Here is a 19,359-nt window from a genome sequence, read left to right as displayed (position 1 = left end):
ATACATTGAAAGATTAGAGCACGCCATCAATATATGATGTAATGAAACGATTTCTGATCATGTTTTTTTTTTGGTTGTTTTTCAAGAGATCCCTCTTGGTCCTAAAAAAATAAAAAATATCACCATTGTTGTGCGTTGTTACTATCCACTAAGTAATAAAACTTACATGCAAAGCAGTCCTGTGTCCAAGCTGATTAAAATAAGGGCAGCAAAAGATGCAAGGGTGAAGCATCCCCTTTCAGGACTCCCCTCTGGGAGGATAGTAGTACAGGAAGTCCTCAAGTGGAGTCGCCTTCCAGTGTCTAAATCAATAAGAAGGCTCTGCAGGAAAGAGGAGACGCGAAGGTTTAATGTCGGAGTTAAATGGGGCGATGCTTCTTGACAGTAAACGTTTTATTTATTTAAAGCAAGAATGGCAGAAAATGTGAAGATTTTAGAAAAAAAGTTAAATGAAAATGTGATTTTTTTTCAATTCTTTAAACATTTCTGGCTGTAATTTTTTTTTAATATAACAAGCTTTGGTAATTTGGCACAGGTTAACAGAAGCTCAAACTGTGACTGTAGCTTATATATACAAAGAAATAGTCACTGTCCCCTGATCTTGCCCCTGTAAGTATTCAATCAAACATGCACATAGGTCGTCCTTCCAGTAGATGGCACAGTTTAACTTGAAAGATCCTCCAATCTCATGACTTAGATCTCCGTGTGACTCTCCATGCTGCTAATCATACAGACGCTCAGCTACATTGTAAAGACAATGTAAGCACTTATGAAGAATGATTGAATCAATTAATCCACTAATTAATTGACGTATCAATTAAGTCTCCCACTGATACAATCAACCACATTACGCAGAAGAGCCAAATTGTCCACTCCTCTCATTCTCTAGCTCTTTACACACACACATGCAGTCTTGTGTAACTCCCCCCTCCTCTATCCCTGCCCCCTTCCCTCCCTCTACACACAAACACACACACACACCCCCTCTCTTCATCCTTTACAGCCCGTCAGAAGCTCTGAATGGTCGTCGGCTCCTCGTATTTCGGTCCGCTGGAGAGCACCACGCCAGTCAGAGTAGGGACGGAGCAGAGCGCACAGCTACACTCAGCCACCTGCTCATGTCATGAAAAACAACTGGAACAACAGTGGATTTTTTTCCCACATAAACGTATGAGATCACTGCTTTAAAAGCACTGGCACACGCGTGATTTATATTTGTATTCCAAGGATTTACTGTGCGCGCTAAAGTGGCCATGGCGCATTTTACGCACTGCAGGTAACCAGCGTTTTGGAGCCTCAAACAACCAAAAACATGGATTAAACAGCAAGTCATTTTATTGTACTCCTGGAGAGCTCAAATGGCGGCACTTCGCAGAAAATTTGGAGAAGACTACCAGGTGGTTAACACAAATCGGGCGACCACTTTTTCTGCTCCGGTGAAGAAGAAACGCCAGCGCTTCGTGGATAAGAACGGTCGCTGCAACGTGCAGCACGGAAACCTCGGAGGAGAGACCAGCAGGTACCTCTCTGACCTCTTCACCACTTTGGTGGACCTAAAGTGGCGATGGAACCTGCTCATCTTCATCCTGACTTACACGATCGCGTGGCTGGTCATGGCATCGATGTGGTGGATCATCGCGTACATCAGAGGAGATCTAAACCACGGCCACGACTCGTCCTACACCCCCTGCGTGGCGAATGTTTACAACTTCCCTTCAGCTTTTCTGTTCTTCATCGAGACTGAGGCCACGATCGGCTACGGCTACCGGTACATTACAGAGAAATGCCCGGAGGGCATCATCCTCTTCTTGTTCCAGTCTCTGCTGGGCTCCATAGTGGACGCGTTTCTCATCGGCTGCATGTTCATAAAAATGTCCCAACCGAAGAAGCGCGCGGAGACGCTCATGTTCAGTCAGGACGCGGTGATTTCTCAGCGAGACGGGAAACTGTGTCTCATGTTCCGCGTGGGGAACCTGCGGAACAGCCACATGGTGTCTGCTCAGATCAGGTGCAAACTCATAAAGGTAAGATTCAATCAGCAGGGAAACTACCTGCAACCAGGAAGTGTAGGAGCTGAGTGCACAAGTCACACCTTCTCTTACAAATAAGGCAATAAAACATGAAGTTTAATTACTTATAACAACTTCAAAAGACACTTGAGGAACACTTTTATTCTGTAGATGTCGATTTCTTTCTGCACAATGACTGCACTCTTGATTGACAGCTGCATGCTGCCTCTGGACTCTTTACTTCCTGTCAAGGAAATAAAACAGTTGCATGTGTATATAAACACCTAAAGTTAACCTTTTTATTTTACTCAAAGCTTCAGTGGTTCCACTAGACAATATACGCCTTGTTAAACAAAACCAGCTTAAGGCAGTATTACCATAATCCGTCAGCTGCAGCATGAGTGGCAGCCAGCTGCATCCAAACCCACTGAGATAAGAGAATAAAGGCTCGACACTGCGTCCAGCAGCAACTCCTCTTCAGCTGGTGACACCTGGACAGATAGGTGTGTGTCCATAAGTAGGTGTGACAGAGATAAGAGGCCCTGAGGAGGAGAGGTAATAGTGAGTGAAGCAGCCCTGCAGGGAAGGAAGCAAGGAGACATAAAAAGTATTTACTGCCTCCATAAAGGCTTTCATTATTAGCCTTATTCTTCTTTAGGGTGCATTTCTTTATTTGCTTTGCCTTGGATATCAAATTGCATCACAATATTTGAAGACGGCTTCAATATAATAATAAAGAACTCAGCAGACTTTAAAGGAAATATGGCTAATGAGAATCACAAGCAAGGAAGCGAGCAACAACCCAGAAAATGACCACAAACAGCCGCGCGGTCCACCAGCTCCCGTTTTAATTATCGTAATAGCGCTCCGTTCAGCCACATCCATGTTCAATGTGCAAAATGGGCCATAAAGAAGACAAACAGCATTAGTGCTCCAAGCTTGTTTATGTCTGTGTTCTCCTCTGCGCAGCCACGCTGAGCCCAGCGATGGTCAGCTTAATGATGCATGCAGGCAGGGAGCTGTTCCACCGTTACAGGCGTAGAGGGAGGGAACGGCAATCACACATGTGTAGGGTGGATTTCAGCTTATCAGCACAACTGGAAGTCATGGTAATTAATATTTTAAATATGTTGAAAGTGATAAACACAGTGGCACCGAGAAGTGGGAGAAAGATAAGCCGGATTTGTGCTTTTTTTCCCATCAAGCCACACAACACTTGAAGCTCTCCTTTTATCTTTCCTTGTGGACTGCAAGAATTACAATCAGGGTAGCTCTCAAGACCTCTCTGCAAACCCCACATCATTTTTACACCGCCGCTCTCTCTGAAATACAATAAATGCAGCATCCACTGTTGGCTGCTTAGGATTTTTTCTCCCCCCCCCACCCTTTTTTAGCTCCAGGGCTTTGTGGTCTAACCTTATTCTTTCGCTTCAAAGACTCCTCACCAAGACTGAGTTTTTGCAGCAGCTCTGCCAGAGCACAGGACACACAAACACATACACACACCGACCAAAAAATTAAAATAAGTGCATGAAAAACGGCATCACACATAACTTTCAAGGCTTAAAAGCTCTCATAAAAACTTTTGATTCGGTTGCTTCCGTGCAGTGCCTGCGCAGAAATGTTGGTGGTGCTGTTGAACTGCAACCCTCCTCAAGTCACTCCTCGTCATATGAATACTCAGGCATTACTGGCAGATGAACCAGAGTCTGAGGAGAGGTGTTGCTGCATCTTAAAGAGAGTACACGAACAGCTCTCTGACATCAAACCAGACGCACTTAAAATCTTCTTTGACACTCCATCGAGAAAATGTGTTTGAGTAATTCCCTTAACTTTAGCAGATGATATCTTATAAAAATTGGCCAAGAAGTGTCACCCAAGTTCTATTAACACATTTCAAGTCCTCTAATGGGACTTACTAAAGCACTCACGTCTGCAGATATCTCCTTTGTGAGGCACAAATGAGGCGACAATCCTTGCAAAATGTCGTACGTGACAAAAACAGTGATGCTTCTGACCTTGCTGACAGGACTTTTTACGTTTACACAAATATGTACGGTAACTTGTCCAATATATTGATATATCGTCCCCCTTCCTCGATGCGCCATTGCAGCCCGCCAGGTAGTCTTCCAGACTTTTAATTGGCCGCGTTGGAAGCTTGGACGGGGTTTTTTTTTCCTTGCTTGTGTGGACGGGGTTTTTTTTTTAAACAAAGGAGGGAGAAACTTGTGTAGGACGTGGCCTTAGACAATCCTACAAGGTCTGTCTCCTTTATACACACTGAGCCACATTACTGTGACCACAGTGTTCTTACCCTTTCCACACATATTTAGAGAAGTATCACACTCTCTTGCCTTTAAATAACCTGCAGCCCGAGGGCATGTTTAGCATTGAGCGCTTAATTTACATACTCAGCTCTGATTGGACGTTTACTTCCTCCTGCTGCATCTAAAGTAGATTTCCCGAGTGAGTTGTGTCCAAGCGTCTTTTCGTTCTGTCTGAACTTTGTATCCAATTTAAGAGTCCAGAATCCTTCGACTGCAGCAATCAGCTTTTCCTCTACTTTAAGTACTTTCCTGTATTTGGAGGGAAAAGCAGCTATGTGCTTTTCTGAAGGAAGGCAAATGTTCGTGATTGGTTTGTTTCCCTCTCACGTCAAGGGACGTTTTCATGAGGTCGAACCTTCTTTAACGTTTTGACGTCACGCTGTTGGGTGATTTTTGAGTCTTCGAAAAGCTTCTCTCACGGTTCGAACAAATGGTATCTTCTGGTGCTGGAAGTGTTGGCACAATGTTGGTCTTGCAAACAGGCAGACTTTGCAGGCAGTTCTACAAGTGCTGAGGGACGTCCAAACCTACAATTCACCAAGTCCACAAGCAACCTCAAGCAGACTCTCTGCAGACTTACTTTCATTAACTTAAATAAATAAACGAGTAAAATTTACTTCAATCATGTTGGCCAGAAATAATATTCAACCACATCATCCATCCATCTGTTATCTATACCGCTTATCCTGTTCAAGGTCGCGAGGGGCTAGAGCCTATCCCAGCTGTCATTGGCCGAGAGGCGGGGTATACCCTGGACTGATCACCAGTCAATCACAGGGCTGACACAGAGAGACAGACAACCTTTCACACTCACACCTACAGGCAATTTAGAGTCACCAATGGAACGAGCATGTCTTTGGACTGTGGGAGGAACCCGGAGTACCCGGAGGGAACCCAACGCATGCACAGGGAGAACATGCAAACTCCACACAGAAAAGACCACTTCATCCGAAACCAGTGTTTAAATTAGGAACCTCCTAGCTGTGAGGTGACAACGCTAACCACTGCACCACTGTGCAGCCCTCAACCACATCATGATATAGCAATACATGCTATAGATACAATCAAAAGAAGCAGCATTATTGTAGTTTGAAGGGCCATCTATAAGCGGCTTATAAAGCCGTGCAGTCTTGTGCACTCGCAAACTCAACATGATGACATTGAACACATCACAGTACGTAAAATCGCAAGTCCAGTAGGTGGATATAAGGATTCAACCTTTAAAGGGGGGCTAGTGGCAGCTTAGCATAATTTACTGTGGCTTAGCATAATTCACAGTTAAAAAAACTGCTCATTTTTCTCACACCGGTGCTCTGCGCAGGCCCTCATACAGACTCTGCCTGAAACGACTCAGTCAGCTCTGTCCCTTTAAGAAACCCCGCCCCTACAAGCCCGCTTTCTTCTGATTGGCCAGCTCTCTGAAACCTGCTGAGGCTGCACCAGCATTGTTACATTATATATATGTGTTAAAATGTGTAACAGCACAATACCCCCTCTTTAAGTATTGATTGTTGTCGGACTCCACCTGTTTTCATAGAACCAAGGTTACAACATGCATTACACAACAGTTAGATCCGACCAAGTAATCTGATTGGATAAGAGGCATTCTATGAATGGTGTTTTAGCGTACAACATCACTGGGACTTTTCACTGTGTTTATTACAGGGCTGTGTTAAACACTTGATTCTGATTGGTTAAGTACGGCATTCTAAACTATGCCATTTCATGAGAACAGACCATTGCTTTGAAGAACAGACTGTTGCTAGGGATTTGTCTCTAATCACACAATCCAGAGGACTAGCTGTAATCACATCAATCCGGCAAAAGAAGTCTGGTATATTTTACGTCGGTCTGTTTACAGAGGGGAAAAAAAGAAAAGAGACATTTTTGCACAGCCTTTGCCCTCTCCTTGAGGGCAACAAGGCAAGAAAGTTGCCCTTTTCCAAATGCTGCACAGTATTAAAATCAAAACTTATAGTGCTCTGTGATTTGACCTGTTGAACCCTGCCACGGAACAAACAACTGGACCCAAGCTGGTGAAATGTAAGGCTCAGTGACCCACGAGAGCTTAAACCTACACGACGCTGTTCCAGCAGGTAATGCAGCCTGTTAAATTGGAACCACTTGTTGTTTTAGACCAGTATGTCGATGTGCTAGAGATCTGCTGGACTGACATGGATGATCACTGTATGAGAAGGGTGAGACAGACCAAACCAAGTCCACACCATAAGCAGCTGAAACGCAGCTTTGCAGGGCATCCATGACAGCCTCGGAGGGCATGCTTGTGGAACATCCTGGCTGAAAATATGACTCTGGTATTACTGGGAGGATGGGAGAGTGGAGAAATTGATCAAAAGTGATGTGAAAAGCTAGTGAGACTCGCAGTAAGAGAGGAGACATAAGAAGAATTACCAACAGACTTTTAAAAGTATTCTTCCAAGGGAGAAAATCCCCTCGGCTGCATATCTCCTCAGAGGATTGCTACATATACTAGTCAGTGGAAGTAGAATTGATTTCCATTTCTTTTCTGATAAGAATAGTGATGCAATTATACTATCAGGCTGCGGAGGGCTGGAGGAAGGCGTGCAGCCATTGATTTGCAAACCAGAGAGAGAGAGAACCTTAAGACTGTGGACTGCTTACGCTCCGGTTTCCACATATGATATAGGATGGTTGGTTGTGGGAGTCTTAGAGTCCACTGTGACAACAAAACACATTTTCCGTCAAGAGCATTGTGACACCATTTCTGCCTTTGGGGCCCGAGCACCCACGGAGATTGCCGAGCCCCCACCGGCGCCAGTAGTGACTAGTAGCACTGGGCAACCTCCGCTTGCTCTAGCCCATCCTCTCATGTTCGTTCTGATATTGCGGGGAGGTTTCACCCAGCCTACTGAAAGTCACAAATGCTCTGCAAACTCAAAACAGAGAGAGACGCACACGCGCGAATTGCATTGAAGACGGCCTAGGGGTGAGCTAATTTGCGTTAAAGCTTCAGTTGTTGAGTGACAGTTACTGTAAAGCACATCTCCACATGTTGTGAATGACACGAGCAGGAGCTGTAACCTGCGATCAGTTCATCATAGTTTATAATAATGTAGCGCGGGGCGGTTTAATAGCGTGGATCTGTTTGTTAATCACGCAGTTCTTAAATCGGCGCCAATACTAAATAGTATATCATCAGCATAGAGAGGAGTAGTATATCATCAGCAAAGAGAGGAGTATATCATCAGCATAGAGAGGAGTAGTATATCATCAGCAAAGAGAGGAGTATATCATCAGCATAGAGAGGAGTAGTATATCATCAGCATAGAGAGGAGTCAGGTTCAATGAGCGTGTTTGCTTTGGTCAAACTTTAAGCCTTGCTCATTGAACCCAACCATAATCTTTTAACTAAAACTGCAACTGTTTCACAACGTTTACCACATGTTCATCTGATACGCTGGATGTTGCCGCTACAACAGTCATATCTGTCATGGATAATAAACGGCAAGGTGAGAAAATAGGGTTTAGGGGTTGGCGTGGTGGAAGGATTTGTCGTTTCTTCCACTTTAATGCCAGATGATAAGTTTGCACCCAGTTACTTATATTAATATTGGTAAAAAAAAAAGTAGAATTCTGATAAAAAGCTTGTCTTTTCTCAACATTCGATGGACCTGTTGGTGTCTCCCTTGTCAGCTTAGTGAGTTTCTACTTAAAAAAAAGTGAAAAGTAATCGCTGTGTTGACAATCAGACAGGCCATGATATGTTTTTCCAGGCAGAAGGGAAGAAATGACGCAGCAGAAGACTCAATTATGTGCGTGAACAGCTGTGCCATTAATGCACACTTAAACCTCAGGCAGACACTTTTCATGGTGTCCCCGCAGCTTTCTTTCAGTGTTATTAAATATAATGAGCAATAACAAAAAGCAAAAGTAACTTCACCTCTACACTGAGCTGGGTCACTCTAAAAACACTCTTTGACCTTGTGCTCATTAGCTGACAACTAAGAGGTCGATTCTCTTTTGTCTCAGAGCCTCTTGAAGATCACTCATTTTAAATGTCAGAATAGCCAGTCGCAGAGGAAAGGTAATGAGATTCTGCTGTGTTTTGTTTTAGTCATTAAATAGTGAATTGGAGCTGGTGCAAGATTTTTAGGTTTTGATAGTAAATTGTGAACATAATCTCAAATTTTCATTACTTTTACATTATTTTTGAACTCTTTTACCTAACAGGAACTCTCGCTTAGTTCTAATTTACTTTCATGCAGTTCAGTAGCTGGTTGATCTTTTGTTTTGGGTCTATTTTTATATTTATGCATGATACCTTATTTATAATTATGATAAGACAGTTGAAGATAGACGGATAAAGCAGGGAAGAGCGAGGGGAAGACATGCAGCAAAGGGCAGAGGATTGGAATTGAACTGGGGCCGCTACAACAAGGATTAAGCCTTGGTACATGGGAAACACGCACTGCTATGTGAGCTATCTCGGTGCGCCTGTTTATCATTTTTATTACCGGAATGTGAAACCAATACTGACTTCCTATTATTTTATCCACCCCATTTATATCGGTGACGGTAGGCGAAATAACAGAATCAACAAAACCTGAACATTATAACCTACACACAGAATTCTATTGTTGTATTACACTGCTTCAGTTTAGCCTAATGTACCTAATAAACTGGCAACTGAGTGAAATCTTTGGCAGATGCATATATTTGAAAACTCCCTGTTAACAAGATCAGGAGAAAACCGTGCAGTCAATCCCACGTTGGATTGTCCAATTCATTTGCCTCTTGATTTCATTCGACCAATTCATCTCAGTTAATCTCTGCTGGGTTGGGAGGAATGTGAGGACTGACCAGACCTTTCTAAACGTTCAGGCGGACCTTATCAGGCGGTGTCGAAGCCTGCGGGATTCCACCGGCTCGTCAGTCGCCCCTGATTGCAGACAAGCCCCCCCTGTTCTCATGCTGGTGATTGATGACTAGAACGCTATAGAACAGAGCATGGAGTGGAGTTGAGTAGGATGATGAGGCCACTTTGGGTCTAAACAATGTTGTTTTATCACCTGTCTTTGTACATGAGCATCATTCACAGCACTAAAATGCTCTTTTTGTAAGTGTGAAACAAAAGCATGATGCCTTTCTAATGATAATGAGCAGTTGACAGGTTGGGGAGTCCTCAGATGAAATGCATTTTGAGATGCGTCTAGTGTTTTTGCTGCACAGGCTCCCGTAGAAATGTAGAAAAAGGTCCCTGATAGATACATCAAAGCTAAGGGAGAAATATCTGTTTGTTTCTTGGAGTGTCAGATGTAAAAAAACAAAGTAGACAAGCTCAGCTATCTCGACGAAGACGAAGCGTAGGAGAGTGCCAGAGGGCCTGTGTAAGGAGCTTTGCCTTGTAATGTTTGCATACAGTCATCTTTCTTTTTAATCTTAAGCGACAAAGACAGAGAGTAAAAAAAAGGAATTTCCCTTAGCTAGCATTAGATAACCCACATGGAGGAGCGATGCCAAACAGCCCGTAAGCACCTTACAAGTGAACAATTCCCCCCCGACATGAAAGTCATTCTACAACATAAACCCAGAGGCTCATCTCATTGATATGCACACGAGATAGAAATAGAACGCCATGTTTTCTGGCAGTGCAAAGCCTGTTTACTCACACTTCATTCACAGATTGCGTGTCGGAGAGATAAATCTACCGGCAATGTCAGTGGGAGGTCAGGACGGAGTTGGCTGGTTTAGCTGCAGTACAGTTGTGGTGGTCTGGCAGGGTGAATGGGAGAAGGCTGAACAAGAGATGTACAAGTTACTCAACTGAAATCAAGTTTATTTGTGAATGGAAAATCATCATCTTTTTATCCTCGATTTCCCACAACAATTTGACAACATCCACGGATCGCCTGCCAACAGTGCGCTACAACAACCGTTGAAATTGAGAGATACATATGGGGCTTGATCTTATAAAAGTCAATACACTACTCATGATTGTGCTTTTTCTGCAACTTTCCTTCTGCTGTCATCCACCGTTTGCTATTGAATCCCACCCCTGAACTGTGCACATGTTAAAACTGTGCAATAATGATTGATACGTTATATTTGTCAAACTTTACAAACCTATAACACATGAGTAAAAGCAAAAGGAATGGATTAAACTGTGTATTTGTCTACTGTAACATAGGCTGGAATTGTTAGCATATAGGCTAAGTAGCTACAGTAGCTAAGTACCTAAGTAAGGCACCTTTGACCACAAGCTAGCTAACTGGCCTTACATCCAAGGCTAATGAGCATATTGTTTTTGGGCTAATACAGGCTACCATTAAGAAAAGGTCGAGTCGCGTCTACAAAATCCACTGTGTAACATTTCCTGGAGGACCTGGTCTCAAATAAATACGTGAATTTATCACAACCTCTTAGCACAGAATAACAGAGTAAAAACACTCAAAATGTTGTTAAATTTACGTGCCAGCACCTCGGGAATGTGCCAGTGCAAGCGTGGTTAACATTTTACACTTTGGGTAAGCTCCAAACTACTCAGTAGGTTATCAAAAAAGATTGTGGTTTGGAGTTTCTCATGTAAGTAATGTAACAAAGCCTCTGTAAGTGAAGTTACGTGGCTAAAGTGACGTTTGGTTCCATACTTGATTACTTCATGTTACACGCTGTAGGTTTGTTTGAAAATTAAATTAGTCTTTAATTAATCAAATTAGATTATGAATGGTATTCTGAGACCACACTGTTCCCCTCTGTGTGGAAATTGGTCCTGTGTGCTATCAAAGTTTGAGCTAACGTTAGCTGCTCTTTTCTACACTTTATTAGATATTTGAAGGTTAACACTCCCCAAAGGCGATGTTACATGAGATAGTGTTATACTTGCCAAACACATCATTTATTCATCCACCTAAAAAGCCTAGTCTCTTCTAAGTGTAAAAATACTGTACAAACAACTATGTTAGCTAAGCAGCTAAAAGAGCCGAACAGCTAAACATTTTCATATCCTCAACATTGCTCATTGGATGTAGCTATCAATTAAGACCCATTTACAGATATTAAAAATGAATCAGCTGGAAACATTAAAAATTCTGCTCCATGAGTCTTTGACCAACTCATGGAGCTAACATTAGCTTAATTAGCTAGCTACAGCCGATGGAATCTCCTAGCAACAGTCACCATAAAATGGCAGTCTGGGACTACAAATGAGGAGCCTGCTTTTGTCTGCTTTTACGTCCTTCATCGTAAGGACATATTGTGTCATTGTTTCAGGAAGACAAAGAATTACAATGGTAAAACTGTGATTATTTGTGCTGTCCATTCTCTGGCATCGTGTGAGGCCAGAAAGAAGCAGCTAAAGTAACTAATTCAAACCTTTCATATTTCATTATCAGCAGATAACAGAGAGTCAGAGCTAAAGGCTGTAAAAGGAAACTGCCTCTGTGGGAATAATGTGTTGCTTATTTTAAGATTTAGAACAAAAGAGCCAGAAATGGCAGAAAGGGTTGTAGAGAAGGGGGCCGGACGGTGTTTGAATCTGTGTGGGAGATCATTATGAAGCTCTGTGCGGTGGAGGCTGGAAAGTTTGTGTGTGTTTGTGGGTGGGTGGCTGGAGGCTGACACATCCCAATTATTGGATGGAGGTGTAACAATGTAGAAAAAGAGAAAAGAGTAAAAAGAAATGTGCTTTTGCTGTAAATTATTTATGAGAAATGTTCTTTATGTTTTACATGATTAATATTTTACTGTAATGTCAGCAGGATGAAAGATGTTAATGCCTGGAAATTGAAGGTAAAGCAGACATTAAGGTGAAGGAAGCAAATGGGAAGAGCGAACAGGCTGATTAGACACAATGAGACAGGAAAGGATGAATCTCATCCAGGACTTTGGTGTTGTTGTGCTCCACCATCATCTGGGCAATTAAATGCTTCCGCACCAGTAAACACTCTATGGGCAAGTCCTGTCCAAACACGGCCGTCTCATACGTCCGCCTGCAGGTTCTTCCACAAATCAATGTGAAGTGCCAGCTGTGTGGCCACAGCAAACACGGCACGGATGGATATTTGAGAAAGAAGAGATAGATGGAGAGAGAAAACACCTTCCATCACCTTTCCAGAAGGGTTATTTATATATTTATAGAGAATCACCAGTCACACCTAAAGACTGAAGCAGTGACGGAAAGAATGTTTACTCATAAACTATAGAGGACAATTTCAGCTACGTGTGCTGTTTGGGGTTTTCCATTTTCTGCCAATTTATACTTTTGAAACATTAAATATAAAACTAAATGTTTTAGTACATATAAATAGATAGTGTTTTAAACTTTATTGGCTTTTGAAAAACTAGAAAAAAACAGCATGTAGTTGAGGCCTTGTCACGTGTGAGATGTCTATGATTTGTTAGCAGTACCTTCCGTTAAACTTCTCAAATGGTTTCAATAGTTTTAGGACAAAAGAGGGAAAATTATTTAATATTTTACACACAAAAAAAGCGTATAGAAAATTCAGACCCATATTACAACCCATATTTATGTTGACAGTAATGCATCAACTTTAAGCGGGACTAGATGAGGCAGTCCGGTGATGTGGTCTAAAGAGCGAAAAGGTTTGTTTAAAGAGGAAGTCGTTTCGTGCCGTCTTGAAAATCATTGACAGACAGACTGTTGACAGATTGTTTGTCAGATATGTGACTAAATACATCTATTCTTGCTAAATAATCATTATAAAATGCCTTGATTTATGTTACTCCAGAATCACTAAACTATACTTCATAGTTTAGTAATAAAAACTAATAAGCTACAACAAGAAAATGCTGCTTTTACATTGAAGCATCAGTATCCACACTTTAATTTATACTAAAATATCACTCACATGGGGCCTTTTTTTGTAACTGCTTTTACTTTTGATATTTCCATTTCATTTTGTCGCTAATAATTGTGTATTTTACTTCGTAACATTTTGAACGTATGACCTGTATTGTACTTGTGAGAGTATTCTTAGGGCTTGTGTCCACTAACAGAGTTTTTGTTCTGGTAGCGTCCCACGACCTCAATTACCGAGGGGTTCTCACTGGCGCTTACTGTTGCTAGGTTGCGAAAGTTGTCTCAAGGCAACTCTCGCTTCCCTTGGTAGTGACCGTTAAGTCTGTTTTAAATTGCTCTGTAATTCTTGATAATCGCTTTTATTCAAAGAAATTTGAAGTGACATTAGCGCACTGGTGTTGAACTGTTTTCAACTGAGAGCGCTTTGAGCGCAGCGACAAAAGAAGCTGACAGGGCATTTTTGAGTTTAGGACGCTGAGCACTGAAAATGCTGAAATGCATTGATTCTGTAGAGAAGATAGGCGCTGCCAGCTCAAAAAATGCTGTTAATTGACACAGGCTTGACTTGTATTGTCATTTAATGTCATTTAAGTAAAATATTCGTCAACTTCCTCCACCACTGGACTGAAGATTTATGTCCTCTTTAATAAGACGAGAGGAAATCTAATGATGACAGATCAAGAAAACTTTTTCATTTCGTTTGTAAGGACATTGATCTTATGATCTGTGTCCTGTTTTATTCTTCTGTTTTTGATCTTTCTTGATTGATCACACTGTCTTTAATCCACTTCCTTCTCTCTTTTGTTGTCTGCTATCTTTCAGTCTCGTCAGACACCCGAGGGCGAGTTCCTGCCTCTGGACCAGTGCGAACTGGACGTTGGCTTTGGGACGGGCGCAGACCAGCTCTTCCTGGTGTCTCCTCTCACCATTTGCCACGAAATCAATCCCAAGAGCCCCTTCTTTGACTTATCGCAGCGCTCCCTCATGAACGAACAGTTTGAGATCGTTGTTATCCTTGAGGGCATCGTGGAGACCACAGGTGAGGAATACTTCCTGTCCATCACCTCTTTGGCCTTTTCCTTTTTTCTTTTGGAATCCACTTCCCTCCCATGGTTATTGCTTCTTTTCTTCCCTCTGCTCACTCAATCTAAATGTAAATTCCCAGATTAATATCAACCTAGATGCATTCCCGTCTAATAGATACTCGGAATCTAAACTCTGTGAAATTTCATTACCCCATCTGTCCAGTTTTGCATACTTAAAGAATGCTGAAGCTGAAAGAGCGAGAACGAGAACAACACATGAGAATGACATCCTGATTAAATAACGAGGGATATTCTATCACCGCAGAATTGGTTTATGCCCATCCTATGCATAATAAAAGCGAGTGGTCATGGATGCGTATGTCACTTTGATGAATGAGCCGGGGTTTTAGCAGAAGTTCCACTCCATTTTTCAGATGATAGCCGAAAGAGGAGGCCATTCTGAGCTTGTAAGAAATCATTCTATACAACACAGTTTCCTCTGTTGCATGTTTAAAAGAATTATTCTTCCCCTGAGTCGAATACAAATAAATCTATCTTCCACTTTTCTCCTCAGCTCTGCCTCCATCCATCCCCCATAACGCTCAGTTTGCCTCTGCTGTAGAAGAAATCTCAGAGCTGAATAGGCTTAGAGTAGGAGGGAGGGATCAGCAGGGAAGCGTAGAGCGAGCAGGAAACACGGTCTGTGCTCTGTTGATAAAACCATTAAATCAGCGAGCAGTCGCAAGTTTAGTGTCGCAGTGCCGAGGCACTCAGAGCTGAGGAGTTGAAGAGGGAAGCCCTGGCAGTGTCACCTTCAATAGGCCGCGTTATCCCGTCATCTTCACACCAACAAACATCCCATTAAGAGAGACGGATTAAGAGTTATCCCCTCACCTCCAGCTGCTGCTGACACAGCTGTTACACGAGATGATTGTCTCTGACACTTAAAAACCAAGATCAGTCCAGTCCTTAGAATTCAGGATGTCTTAAACTCAATGCTTTTCATTGAAAAACAGATCCTAAATGTACCCCTGGAACACATGCTACAAACAGGCCTGATCTGAAAGGTCAGCTTTGGTCTAAAATAGACCCGAGTTTGGTTTTTCTCAATACAAAATGCAGTCAAAATTGAAAAAGGTAAAGAGAGAGAGAGAGAGAGAACGTCAACTCAAGTTATGGCATGATTCACTAAATTAGAAAGCAACTGGGGCCAAAAGTTCACCGTATTGTAAAGCAACTTCTTTAATTGAATGATTACTGAGTTGTCCAGATTGCTTGATGTAGGTCCCTATACTCTTTTGGCATATAAATTCAACATTTTCTGATCCCATTTGGTGTGAAACCAATGCTTTGTTACGGCCCTTTGGCAAACGCACATACAAATGGACAAGGTTCCCTTTTGCATGGGTGGTCTGCCCTTTCCTAACATGTGGTTTACTTTGTGTATTGGTAATCATTTGGATTAGGCACCAAAAGAATCATGGTTAAGTAAAGGTAAATATCATTGTGTGGGTTAAAAAAATAACCCAATGTCAACTTTTGGTTCCACACAGGACCCAAACAAATTGGAGTTAGTTTAAAGCCCAGTTCCTGTCATTCACATGCTAAAGGGTGCTTTGTGTGTCTACATGGGAAGCCAAAGAGAGTTAGAGTTTGTATTTGACCTGGGAATGGAACTGATCAGCTATGCCTGTATAGTCTCTTTCACACATGCACTGCATGCCTGAAAACTTCCTGAAAGTGTCTGGGTGTGAACGCAAACGGCCACATTTTCCATCCCAACTTAATGCAGACTTTTTCCTGCCGCCTCCTTGTAAAAGTCCCACTAGAAGTTGGGTTGAGCCGATTTGTGAACGCAGGGGGTAATAGTCAGGAACATCACCGCCAGCGAGTTGGCAGAATGATGACTTTATATCATCAGACCGGTGTGAAGCTAGACACATAATAGGATGAATAAAAACATCCCAGGTTATAAGAGGAGGATCATTTACAAGACGACAATAGAAAAGATGTCTGCAAATTGGAGAGCTGAAGAGATTTGGGAGCTTCTGGCCGTGAGGGCCGACGCCAAAACTGTTTGCTAGTTGAGGGGACCAAAGCATACTTTTTATGTTTACGCCCCCCTCTCCACACTTCTCTGCTGTGAGGGATGTGTGAAAAACCCAAATGTCAGGGGCAAACTGTCTTGAAATGTACTCGAAATTGTCGGGAGTGCATGTGTTAATGAGCTAGTGATTCTCGTTCGCCAATATGCAGATGATACACGACTTTGCATGCGTTTATTTAGATACTTATACTTAAATTAACAGGGGTCAGATTCAAAGCCTCACGAAAAGGCCACTGCCAGGAATTTTACATAAAGTCTTCTTCAGGGACGCCCTGCTCGCTGTCAGCCAAGTGTTTGCATGCCGAGGGCTTTTATTTTTATGCACAAGGCAGTAAACATTAACCAGTTGGTTGAATACCCATATGACGCCTGCATGATGAAACAAAACTGGCATGCCTGTAAGGCTCTAAACCCACAAGCTTTCACTGCAGCAATATTACTTCTGTCTTACGTATCTACCGTCAGCAGAAATACATGAATTCCCCTGGTAAGACGAGAGAACACAGCCAGAAATTATCCTGGACTCACCCTCATAATTATAGCCAAGCCTCCTGGCTCATTAAGAGTAGAAATGACCTTTGAGTTTATGTAGGACTGTTGAAGGTTTTCTGTGGATGAAGATGAGTAGTGAGCCGGGAATAGCATTGGGCTATGACATAACAGTGCACATATCATCCCTCAGAGGGATGGGATCAGACTCCTACTCTCCCGCTAAGTGAAGTGTTTAACAGAAAAGCTCAGGTTGAAGCGGAGCCACTGGATCAGAAAATATCTGGATGAGTGCCTATCGATCGCGAAAGGACCTCCAACAAGCATTCAAATGTCAAGGAAATTATTTTACAAGAGGTCAAACAAAGATACTTGCAAGCATCTTTCATACAGCAGACACATGGGATCCAACATTACAATAAACCTTTGCTTCGTGCATTATGCATGCGAACACATCAACTACATAAATAGCAAGCCATTAGTTTGTCAATAGATGATTCAGGCCAGTACAGTGCACAATCAACACCACAAGCTACAGTGAAGACATGTAAGGGCAGGTCCCGCGGCTCTTGCCATTGATGTATTGATGTTGGGATGGTGCCAGGTGGCTGCTAATTATTTTTATCAGATTTAATCTGGCAATTATCACAAACACACCGATAACAAGCGTCACTCCCCTTTTAGCTGTATTAACAGCACAACATGTGCAAATGAATCGCCACCGCAAGTTTACCGACGGCCTCAGGACCTCAGGAAGGAATATTTAAAGACGGAATATCAGAATGATTCCCTATGAAAAGGTACTGTTCTGTACAGCTGTTCTTATGGAATAGTTATTCCATTAATATCAACATCAATATCTTAAGACAATTATTGGCTAGTAGTAGCTGTTTAGCTGCTTCCGCGAACCATTTGGGAAATGGCAAGAATCCTTCCCTGTTGGTTGACTGTTGAAACGGTATTTAAATCTCCAGGACGTGACTGAAAGGAAGACATGGTAGATTGCACAGGAAGGAGCATGAAGCACAGATTCCACAAGCAATAAGACAGAGCAGAGCGGAAAAAGAGATAATCCAGGGAATGCTGCCCTTTCACATCCCTGCTCATCAACCAGTCATTGTTTTATTGGAGCGAAACCACATTTATTGCTGCTTTATTACTCTCTCGTAGGTATGACATGCCAGGCAAGGACGTCATACACCGAGGATGAGGTTTTATGGGGCCATCGCTTCTTGCCGGTGATGTCCCTGGAGGAAGGCTTTTTCCGGGTGGATTACTCTCAGTTCCACAGCACCTTCGAGGTACCGACACCACCGTACAGCGTCAAGGAGCACGAGGAGAAAAACTCTCTGCCCTCGCCTCTATCCACCCCCACCCCCGCACTGACTGAGAGCCATGGCGCCCGGCGCGACCGTGTGTTTTCCGTTGATTGCATCAACACATCAGAGGAAAGGGGTCGGTATGGGGGCGGCGGGGGTCGACTGCCGAGCAAGCTGCAGAGGATGAGTTCATCCGGGAAGGAGGACCTGCAGAGGAAGGTGCTCCTGCTCAGCTCGCAGCACTCAGAGAAGGCCTGCAGCACAGGCGACCTGCCCCTGAAGCTCCAGCGCCTCAGCTCCTCGCCGGGACCCGAGGCGGAGAACCGGCTGCAGCTGAAGTCCCTAAAGGTGGGCTTTGAACCCATGACGCAGTCTACTGGAGACCTGTACCAGCACAGCCTAGCGCCCACACTGTCCCCTGCTCCGATGCCAATGCACAGCCCGCTTCTTTCAAGCGGGAGGCCGGAGGACAACTTGCCGGCGAAGCTGCGGAAGATGAACGCTGACCGCTGAAACCAAGACTGTTGCAAAACACACTGAGAGACTCTAACAGACCTCCTAACACAGACAGACAGGAGGAGACGCGCATGGAAACAGATTCAGATGTTCTTTAACTTTGGAGGGAAAAAAAACTGATGTTTAGTTAAAAGTTTGATTTGTTTTTTTTCTAGAGACACAATCTTTCCTGGGATAACTGTGATTTTTGTGTTTCATTCATGCAGGCTTTGTTACACACGAAACAAGAAAACACAAACTTCATGCTTAATCATCCGAAGAGTTCACGACTGCACGTACACACTGAATCCATTGTTTAATGTATGCACCACTACACTTAATAGCCAACCTTAGTTTTATGGGAATATAAATTATATTAAATAATGATAATAAATGTTTGATCTTTCTTGTGTTGTTATTGTCTTCACACTATAGGAAAGTCAGTGTGTGATTACTGGAGTCCTTAGTGCAACAGTTGGGCCTGATGTCAATAAGTAATCCAACAGTGCAATACAAATCTTTTGTCCTCTTGGCAAGCAAAACTTTTCTCAGTGTCCATATGAGAGAGAGAGAGAGAGGTGTTAACGAGCCAAGCGGCTGGAGAGAAACAGAAATATGAAGGATGTTTATCGGAGAATGGTACGCCAATGTTTCTACAGATGAGTAATACGGTCACGAAGGTATCATGTCTGGAAAACACACCCAAACAATGATAATAGGTATATAGCGCCTTTTCAAAACACAGTTCAAAGTGCTTTACAACACAAACAGCACATTTAAAAGTCAGG

The 19,359-nt window shown here is 42.8% G+C and overlaps 1 protein-coding gene across 2 annotated transcripts; it reads left to right on the top strand.

Annotated features, from left to right (window-relative positions):
- The first annotated feature begins 1,358 nt into the window (after positions 1–1,358).
- On the top strand, positions 1,359–18,977 carry kcnj19a (potassium inwardly rectifying channel subfamily J member 19a). 2 transcript variants are annotated; one of them, XM_069675847.1, is made up of 3 exons: positions 1,359–2,024; positions 13,959–14,175; positions 17,928–18,977. In XM_069675847.1, the coding sequence occupies exons 1-3, from the start codon at positions 1,359–1,361 to the stop codon at positions 18,587–18,589; spliced, it is 1,545 nt and encodes a 514-aa protein (XP_069531948.1). In that variant the 3' UTR covers positions 18,590–18,977. The 2 variants fall into 2 exon arrangements, with proteins under 2 accessions (XP_069531948.1, XP_069531947.1); XM_069675846.1 differs by having other exon boundaries at positions 13,959–14,289.
- Positions 18,978–19,359: the final 382 nt, after the last annotated feature.

Source organism: Semicossyphus pulcher, unplaced genomic scaffold (genome assembly GCF_022749685.1).
Source record: "Semicossyphus pulcher isolate SPU_LCO1_2020_fin unplaced genomic scaffold, fSemPul1.0.p SCAF_25, whole genome shotgun sequence".
Taxonomy (NCBI): Eukaryota; Metazoa; Chordata; class Actinopteri; order Labriformes; family Labridae; genus Semicossyphus; species Semicossyphus pulcher.
The sequence above is the reverse complement of the archived record's forward strand: the minus strand, read 5'-3'. Positions and strand labels throughout refer to the sequence as shown.